This window comes from Armigeres subalbatus, chromosome 2 (genome assembly GCF_024139115.2).
Source record: "Armigeres subalbatus isolate Guangzhou_Male chromosome 2, GZ_Asu_2, whole genome shotgun sequence".
Taxonomy (NCBI): Eukaryota; Metazoa; Arthropoda; class Insecta; order Diptera; family Culicidae; genus Armigeres; species Armigeres subalbatus.
This window is the reverse complement of record NC_085140.1, coordinates 428137542-428147450: the sequence shown is the minus strand read 5'-3', so window position 1 is coordinate 428147450 and position 9909 is coordinate 428137542. Positions and strand designations below refer to the sequence as shown.

The following is a 9909-nucleotide window of genomic DNA, read 5'->3' as shown; positions in this document are numbered from 1 at the left end:
TTGGTAGCAGGTATACTTCTGTCACCGCACGCTTGTACGTGCCTTTTGCCGTACGAACGTCAACGACTCTAACATGTCCGTCAGCTCCTGGCCACACCGCTACAACCCGACCCAAGTTCCACTCTAATGGTGGAAGACCGTCTTGTTTGAGTAGGACCATGGATCCCACCTTTACTTCGTTGCAAATACGCTGCCATTTGGAGCGTTGGTGAAGCTCGCTGACGTACTCCCGTGACCAACGTTTCCAGAAGTCCTGAATACTGCGCTTCATTTCTTGATAACGGGTAAGTCGACCAACGGGATGCTCGGCATAGTTGGGCTCGGGTATTGAGTATAGAGGTTCCCCGATCAGAAAGTGACCGGGAGTTAGGCTAGCCAGATCTTGTGGATGGCTTGAAAGTGGCGAGATGGGGCGAGAATTCAGCATGCTTTCAATTTGAGCCACCGTTGTAGTTAACTCCTCCAGCGTAAAGGATCGGCTACCTAGGGTTCTACGGAGGTGATGCTTAAAAGACTTCACTCCAGCTTCCCATAGACCACCATGGTGTGGCGATCGAGGGAATGAAATGGAATGATATCCCACTTTCCAGACAGTAGCCGTTCCACCCTTCCGTAGAGAATTGCTGAATGTATTGCCGACGCATCAGCTTCAATTCTCGATCCGCGCCGACGAAGGCTGTTGAATTATCGCAATACAAATTCACTACGCGACCGCGACGAGCAATGAACCGTTTCACCGCATTGATACACGCGACGGACGTAAGATCGGTCACTATTTCGAGATGTACCGCCTTCACCACCATACATACAAACACGGCGACGTACATTTTCACGTTTGCTCCTCTCCCAACTAACGGACGAACACCAAAAGGTCCACAATAGTCTATGCCACTATTCAGAAACACTCGTGCTGGCGTAGTTCGCACCGACGGAAGAGGTGCCATAAACTGCTCAGTTGGTTTCGGGGCACAACGAAAGCAAGTTACGCATTGGCGAACAACCTTTCGAGCCAATTGGCGTCCGCGCAATGGCCAAAATCTTTGTCTTATGGTTGCCAGCAGAAGATTTGGTCCTCCGTGCAGTGTTCTTACATGAAGCGAGCGAGCAATGAGCCACGATAGGTGATTATTTGCCGGAAGCAGGATGGGGGCTCGGGTATCCAGAGCAGCTGACATCTTAACCAATCGTCCACCGAGCCGTAGCAGGCCAAAATCATCCAAAAAGGGATTAAGTACTTTGAACGAAGACTGTAACTTCCTGTCCTTACTAGTTAACTGCCGCTGAGGGGTTTCGGAAAGATAACTAACTTCGTCTGAGAATTCCATGCCTTTTACAAAACGAATGAGCGATTTCAGCGAGTAGTCTACTTCGGATGGTTGCAGGAGACCAATATTACGACACCCTTTTGCGCTTCGAGTGTTGTTGCAGAAACGAAAACAGTAACTGACTACCCGCAGTAACTTGCCGAGGTCCGAGTAACGATGGATGATTGAATGATCTGTTTGCATTACGGTGAAGCTAATCGTTTGGCGAGCTTCTATGTCACGGGATTCCTGCTCCGCGCGTGTAAGAGTAACTATGTCTTCAGGCCAGTATTCCAAGTCCTGTACGAGGTAATCTGGTCCATGCCACCACAAGGAATCTTCCAGTATCTGTGTTGGTAATACACCACGAGAAATGCGGTCTGCAGGATTTAGCTTTGACGGAACGTGACGCCAGTTGTCATTGTGCGTCAGTTTGTTGATTTCCGCTATTCTATTCGAGACAAAAACCTTCCACACGGTAGGGGGCGATTGGATCCAGTGAAGGACTATGCTGGAATCCGACCAGAAAGTTGTCGAACCGCTGAATTTCGTTATGTTTCGAATCTGATCTATCACCTGACAACCCAATAAAGCAGCGCAGAGTTCTAGTTTGGGGATAGTAAGCCCGCGTAGGGGGGCGACCCTAGATTTGGCGACGAGTAATTGGCTGTTGTACATTTTTGACTCGTCCGACGAAACCACATAGACACAAGCACCGTAACCGTGATCAGAGGCATCGCAGAAACAATGCAGTTTGTAACTATCATAACCACTTGCGAGGACGCGTCGTGGTACTTTCAACTTTGCCAACACTGGAATTTCGTTCCGAAATGAAGCCACCAGTCTCGTAGCTCCTCAGGAAGGTCTTCGTCCCATGGAATATGGATTGCCCACAACCTTTGGATAAATACTTTAGCACTCATTACCACCGATCCCACAAGTCCGAGTGGATCGAATAACTGCGCCATCTCGGAAGCAACCACCCGCTTGGTGACCTTATGCAGTAAAGGAAGTAATGGGATCTTGAATCCAAATTCATCGGTACCATGTGACCATAGCAGACCCAATGTTTTCACGGTTCCAGCGCCATCGATTTCTGTTTCCGGCGAGAATTCCTTTATTTCATTTGGCAGGTGTGCCAGGATCCTTGGATCGTTAGAACTCCATTTTCGCAATTGAAAACCAGCTAACCTTAGAAGTTCTGCTACTTGTTTGCTAGCTTCGATCGCCGTTTCCAAATCGTCTTCTCCAGCAAGAGCATCGTCCATGTAAAACCCTTTCAGAATAATCTTCGCACCCAGTGGGTATTTGTGCCCTTCGTCTTCTGCCAGTTGATTGAGCACACGGGTAGCGAGGTATGGTGCGCATGAAGTCCCGTACGTAATTGTAGTTAGCTGATACCGTTGAAGTTGTTCGAATGGGCTAGACCGCCAAAGAACCTGAAGCAATTTTCGGTCCAGAGGATGAACCCATACTTGACGAAACATCTTCTCTACATCCGCCTTGAAGACATAACGAGGAATCCGCCAATTGAGGACGATAGCAAGAAGAGGTGGTTGAACGATGGGCCCGACAAGTAGAACGTCATTCAATGACAACTGAGAGCTTCCTTTACAAGTAGCGTCGAAAACGACGCGGGTTTTTGTAGTGGTGCTATCTGGCCGAAAGATGGCGTGGTGCGGCAGGATGAACTGGGGATTTCCATCGCGAGGACTTAACTCCATATGACCAAGTTCCTTGTACTCCTCCATGAATTTCACGTATTCGTCTTTGAACTCACGGTTTGCTGCGAACTTTCGCTCAATCGCGAAAAATCTGCGCTGCGCCACGGAAAACGAGTCTCCTACCATCGGAAGCATTTCTTCTCGTACTGGGAGACGAACCATGTAGCGTCCACAACTCGTTCTAGATACCGTTCTCCTGAAATGCTGTTCACACACTTCTTCTAGCGGGGTCATTGCCTTGTAGTTGTCGAATTGTTCGACCTCCCAGAAACGCTGCAACTTACTATCGAGAGTTGAAGTAGCGCTAACTACACAGATTGGTAGAGTATTCGCTACGCATGATAGCCGGCCAGCCACGACGTATCCGAAAACTGTCTTCTGGAGCAAGGGGTAGCCGGTGGGCAAGCTGATCTTGTGTGTTTCCATTAAAGCATAGAAGAGTTCTCCCCCTACCAGAATGTCAACCCCAGAGCTTATATTGAACCTCGGGTCTGCTAGCGGTATACCTTTTGGAAGATTCCAACCAGAAATATCGATGTGCTTGCTGGGAAGAGTAACGGTGATTTGTGGTATAACGAGACATTCGAGAAGATAATCGAATCCACCGAAACGAGGGGCGATTTTGACTTGAACCTTTGAGCGGATGTGAACTATTCCTTGACCAATACCACTGACATCAATGCTGATTCGGTCACGTTTCAGTTCCAATTTTCGAGCCAAAGATTCCGAAATAAAGTTGGCCTGCGAACAGCTATCTAGAACTCCACGCGCATATCGGTAATTGCCATTGACGTCTTTCACCTTTATAGCCACTGTTGACAGAAACACTTCATCGGGACTTGGTTGTGGAGCGACATAGGAGGCAATCGAAGAAGAGTCCGGTACATGAGTTTGCCGATCGATCTCGGCACGGTCGAACTAACCGGCGACGGGGAGGGAGCAACGACGACCGAATACGAATACGTATTTACCGAACCGGAAGTACCAGCCCCGACGGATGGCGGTATCGCACGTGATGGTGGTGAAGAAAACGATTGTGGTTCGAATACGGACGAGCTCGACGATAATGTATGTTGCTCTGAGGGAATCACTTCACTGGTTATAGACGAACAAACTAACGCCGCCTGGGACGACTGTTTGGCTGCCACGGTAAGAGGCGGCAAATGCAAAAGAGCGGTGTTTCTTGGCACAGTTTCTGCAGCTTCCACTACTGCAGTTCTTCGCAAGGTGTGATCCCTTCAGGCAATTGATACACAATCCATTTTTCTTCACCAGCTCAAAACGTTGTTTCGCTTCCATTCCGACAAACTGATCGCACTTGAAAAGAAGATGTGCTTGATTGCAAAGTGGACACTTGCTTGTTGTCTCCGTTGCAATATGAGTGGAAATCAGTTTGGATTTGATCGGTCTAGATTTTAATGGCTGAATAGGCGATTGTAGAAGCTTAATCGATTGTAGAACTCGCGACGTTTTCCGCACAAACTCCACTAACTGCTGATAAGTAGGACGCACATTTTCATCACAGCTGTTTTCCCAATCTTTCAAAGTCACCGGATCGAGACGCTTACTCAAAGTTTCAACGAGAACAGTGTTCCATAGATCAGCAGGCGTGTATAGTTTCTCTAGCATACCCACATGATGATCAAACTCATCGACAAGTTCATATAGCGACGACGAGGAAGCTCTTCTCACAGACGGAATTGCGAACAGAGCAGCGAAATAATGTTTCCGCAAAAGGTTGGGATTATCGTAACGATCACAAACCGATTTCCATGCGATTACGTAATTGTCGGAATTGACATCCAAATTAGCGACGATGCGTGCGGCTTCACCTTTGAGAGCCGCCTTTAAATAGTGCCTTTTTCTCACCAACGAGAGTTGATTACTAGCGTGGATCATGGACCGAAAAATGTCTCGAAAAACAATCCAGTTCGACGGATTTCCACCAAATTCCGGAATGTTGATTTCCGGTAACCGCACAGAATGCATTGGTTGTACCGGAGGGCGATTCACAACCACACTAGGATGAGTTTCAGTAGGAATTTTGCTCGCTAGAGAAGCTTTGAGCTCGAAATACAAGTTCTGAAACTGAATGCGCTGTGCAGACAAAACTGGATCAACTTCATCGTTAGTTTCGTCACCTTCGACAGCAATGGTACTCTCAATTTCCTCTATTTCGTCTTGCACCCGCGCGAATTCAGCCCACATCTGATCGAGTGATTCGATCCTCACTTTGAGTTGGTGAACTTGACCATGCTGGTAGTTGTCGTTGAATTGTTTGATTAATGCGGCAGAGCCCAAAATGTTCGCTCTTTGCCGCAGAAGCGTTTTCAATTTTGCTGTTTTTGTAGCCCCCGAACGAGAAGCACGTTTCTTCATTGTGCTCGAAACAATAGCTATCGATTCACCTACCTCGTATCGCCTATTTAGGTTACCTTTACCGTCGTTCGTGTTGTGTTTATTGGGTTACGTTGCAATAGATTGCCCAGAATCCAGACGAATCGCAATGCCGAGATTAAATGAACTGAATCGACGATCAATTATCCAGCTCCGACGACAGACTCACTGCGATGCTCAGGAATGATGCACAACACAATGCTGCAGCGTGGTGCAGCCAACGACAACAATGGCTACCTTCGATGGTTATCTGCAACGTAGTCCCGGGTTTCGGCACCAAATGTTGGCGCAATTTGTCAATGCGCACAACTTCTCACCAGGAGTTTCACGTGGGAACACTATTCAACCGATTTTGGCTTAGGGTAAACGACCCGACTAGGAAGGCAAAACAAGATTATAACATGATTGTAACAACATCAGTTATTTATAACAATCGTTGATATAATCGAGTTATGATAAATTATTATCACATTTTTTTTAACAAAATTATAACAGAATTAGTTATGTTTCATTGTTTTGTTAGAAAATTTAGTTATTTTAACAACATCCTGAATCAAGTTTATAACAGCCTATGCTAGAAAAACTGTTGACCTCAGTAACACAATGTGATATAAATTTGTTATTCTCTCCTGATTGGGGAACGACGTGGCGAACAGAACGGGGAATACATTAACGGCAGATGTACCTTTTGTTGGATCTTCTTTCGCCAGAGCGACCTTACGACCGTGTGTTCAGGATCAGTGTCGAGTTCAAACTAAACTTTATTATGCTAATATCTGTTAATGTGTCTGGTGTCTTTACAATAATGTGTGTAGCTCAAGGTACAATTTTTAGGGTAAGCACAATCTATTTAGTGTAGGTAAATTAAAACAAATTGTGTTTTCAAATAATTCAGTTTCATATGACTTCCATCTCCAACAAAACTAATGAAGTCAATCGATTTTCCTCCATTGCGCTCATCTGATTCTTTATCATGTTCTGAGTGTCTTCTGGAAATTTGAGCTAATTTGGATTAAAACTGATTCAGCACAAGCAGTTTCAAGTTTGCATACATATTAGTATGGGGAAATTTATTTTTTCATAATACTGATAATGACGCTTCCTTATTAAGTGCAGGTTAAAATGAAACCTACATAGCTAAAAGGAATATGTACTCGTGAGCTTTCACTCATTGAATATGTTGTCCGTAGTAAAGCTCCGAGAACCGTTTAATTTATTCCAAAACTATTGAAAACAATGTTTTAGGTACTTTAGGCATTCCATGGGGGATTGTCCTCAATCTGACAACTTTGCGAATATCCTTGTTTTCGGCCCAGTTTCTGAAAATAGACTGAATTTTCGATCTTAACGTGACTGTTTCGTGAAAATCGTACGATATTTGACTAAATGGGAGCAAATAAAAAGGAAAATTTGGTCTTTATGCATGTATAGTAAAAGAGACATTGCTCAATTGGATAACAGGCCCCGAATGTACCCGCTTTTATTCCATTTAAAATCTATTTAACCCTATTTAGATTTAAATTGATGAGCTTCTGAAAGACCTGACAATCAAAGACTAATGGACGGGACTAAAGCGTTCCTGAGTGTCCTTTCAAACGGGTATTTATAATGCACCATCTTCGTCCATTTTCCCTAGCATCGACTTCAGGATTAACGGCTAAGTTGGTACGCACTCCAACCAGAAGGGAGAAAGACTTCTTGAACTCTCCAGAAGCCATTCAAAGCTGTGGGGTTCCTCCGTTCCAAACAACCCCCGACAGCAGCCCCGGATTCAGATCAGGAGCGGGGAGGCGTTCTGCGCAAAAGTTTTGCAGATTATCTTTTAAAAGCCAGCGGCAGCCAGTCTTGTCCGAAGCTGTTTTCCTGTTCAAGGGATCTTATGCCAGAGCCGCGTTGCTTCTTATAAGGAAAGTTTTTAACGACCTCCTGCCTTGCACCCGTTGTCTATCTTTCAAGCCTGCATCGCATCAACCACACGGACCGTTTCACGTTGCAGAAAAATCAGTGCACATGATTGGGATTGAAATGGACGGCGAATGAGCCATCGACTACCAAAATGGTCCTGTGCTGCTGGCTGGCTAGGACGCAAAAAAAAGTCTTTCACCCGACTATAGCTGTTTCAGAGACGAGAAGTCTGCTATTTGAGCAATTTCACTCTAATATGTACGGACACTGGTCCCATAGTTGTTAATCACCCACAAGAAAAAAATATTTTTTGACATTTAATCATTTTGAGAAAGTATTCAACTAACACTAAATATGTTTAGGTTAAGGCGGTCAGCATGTTATTCGACAATCCTGATGGAACTTCTCTTGCCGATAATTATAATGCTAGTCACTCAGTAATGCAATTTTGTTCTATTATTGGCAGGGGGCCCAGGGGACAGACTAAACTCTAAAAATAATAATCAGAAAATCAATTTGACCACAATAAGTTGTAAAAAAAATTATCAAAACAGTAATAGAACAAAAACATCTATATCCGTAATATATCATTTGTGGAAATTGCGATGAAATTATGTGCACATAATATCTCAACGTCCTTTGTGATTAATATTTGTGTGTACAGTGTTGAAAATAATCCCATTGAAATTGCAGTATTTTTTTCTGGTTTTGTGCTGTGGGGTTGGCTATTATAAAACTCACAATTAAAATTTTCTCATTAATTTTCAAGAGGTATTTTACAATATTTAGTGTCACGCATCTCTAAATTACCTCATTATTCTTGTCAATCAATAATACGTAATACATATACGCAGGGCCGGATTTATGGGGGGGCCGGGGGGGCCGTGGCCCCGGGCCCCCACAAATCTTATGTACCAAAACCAACTTTTTTTGTACATTTTGAGGCCCCCACATACCGTCGGCCCCGGGGCCCCCTTCCGGCAAAATCCGGTCCTGCATATACGTAATACAAACCATCGTGCTCACTCCGCTACGCTGTACGATAGTCCTCGCCTACAACACTTCCGTCTGGTATGAGAAAAAAATAATGCGGTTATGGCACTTTCCGCCTCCCTGGAAATTATTATAGATGTGTGTGTTGAAGGATAATTAATTTTTATGGTCATCCCCGTTCGCTCCATTATAGTTTGAAGTTTTAAATGTGATTTGAAAAGTTTTCTTTCCACTGCTCAAAAAGCACTTCCCTCGGCTCGTTATGAATACTTTGCGGCATCCTTTTAATTCGAGGAAACTTGTCTTTATTGAATATTATGACCTGATGAAAAAGACTTCTCTTCGGATATATAGAACATGATCCATGAGGTGAACACCAAATCATTCCAAGCACTTGTATCAAATAAATATCGAGTTAACAATATCAGGTAGGGGGAATGACGGCTTTGGCAGGTTTTGTTCTATTATTGTCAGGGGGTTTTTTATGACTGATTCTAGACCAACATTTGAAAAGGGCGTAACAGCCAAAATTTATTCCTTCTGATTCTTCGTCCACATATAAAGTTATATACTTAGACGAAGAATCAGAAGGAATAAATTTTGGCTGTTACGCCCTTTTCAAATGTTGGTCTAGGATTATGCTCAAATTTGGCCTAAACATTCTTAGCATATCAAAGAATATTGTGGCCAAATTTCATAAAATTTGGTCGACAAAAACCCCCCTGACAATAATAGAACAAAACCTGCGAAAGCCGTCTTTTCCCCTAGTTTGAGAAAAAGTAGAAACATGGAAATTTGACATGGCATTGTGCGGCCAGGTTTATATTTGGAAGAGTCCATTTGTATGGGCTTGTTTACATCCGCAGCCGTTGGCTGTTTGAGAAAGAAGGAGGCTGAGTCATGGCTTACTGTTGGCTAATCTGATGACCATGAAATCATCCATAATCATCTCGGCCGTACAAACTTTTATATGAGGCCCGGAGACCCAAAATGTTATATACCGATCGACTCAGCTCGACGAATGGATCAATCAATAGCCAAAAACTGCCGCTATGAAACGAACAGATTGAGCCACCGTAGACATGTTCTGTCAAACCAACACGAATAGAAATATGTGTATACAGTGCCGCCGTTGTTTTGATGCGGTGCAAAATGAGTTACCTTGATTGATCCATTGAAGTGATGTCTGTTTGTGCGTGTATGTGTGTGTGTGCGTGTGTTTTTTTCCTAAACAATGGAGGGGGAATCTGCTCAACAGACATCCTGGGTTGTCCAGGAAGTGCGGGGTTAGGGATCACCTCCAACAGCAAACGAGGGAGGCAGGACTACATCCCCAACCCGCTAAACCGTTTCCATTGCCGCCAAGCCCATCGTCTCTTCGGTACAACCAGAAAGTAATGCTTCAAAGGGGGCCAGTGGACAACGCACCCTCGAGATATGCTGCGTGTCCTTGCAGCATCGAACATCGTAACTCGCTTTTTAAGAATAACACCATGGTGCCAGCGCATTGCCGGCTTTCCAGTTGGCCTTACCACGCCCTATGTCCTCGGAAGGTGGGAAGGGTCTATTGAATTTAGACTCAGTGG

General features: G+C 44.5%; 2 protein-coding genes across 2 annotated transcripts; both read right to left on the bottom strand.

The window, feature by feature from the left end:
• Positions 1 to 506: 506 nt before the first annotated feature.
• Positions 507 to 1982, bottom strand: LOC134210352 (uncharacterized). Its single transcript, XM_062686404.1, has one exon. The coding sequence runs from the start codon at positions 1980 to 1982 to the stop codon at positions 507 to 509; it is 1476 nt and encodes a 491-aa protein (XP_062542388.1).
• A 119-nt stretch (positions 1983 to 2101) lies between these two features.
• Positions 2102 to 5407, bottom strand: LOC134210351 (uncharacterized). The gene is made up of 3 exons (XM_062686403.1): positions 4240 to 5407; positions 4000 to 4169; positions 2102 to 3946 (listed from the first exon to the last, which is right to left on the bottom strand). Exons 1-3 carry the CDS (start codon positions 5405 to 5407, stop codon positions 2102 to 2104), a joined length of 3183 nt encoding a protein of 1060 aa, XP_062542387.1.
• Positions 5408 to 9909: the final 4502 nt, after the last annotated feature.

What these genes read in the sequence shown, in the direction of transcription:
- LOC134210351 (XM_062686403.1), bottom strand. Translation starts at nt 5,407, where the DNA reads ATGAAGAAACGTGCTTCTCGTTCGGGGGCTACAAAAACAGCAAAATTG. An exon ending in ACACCTTGCGAAGAACTGCA is followed by an intron (nt 4,170 to 4,239) that starts GTAGTGGAAGCT and finishes TTACCGTGGCAG; the next exon opens with CCAAACAGTCGTCCCAGGCG. An exon ending in GGGCTGGTACTTCCGGTTCG is followed by an intron (nt 3,947 to 3,999) that starts GTAAATACGTAT and finishes GTCGCCGGTTAG; the next exon opens with TTCGACCGTGCCGAGATCGA.
- LOC134210352 (XM_062686404.1), bottom strand. Translation starts at nt 1,982, where the DNA reads ATGTACAACAGCCAATTACTCGTCGCCAAATCTAGGGTCGCCCCCCTA.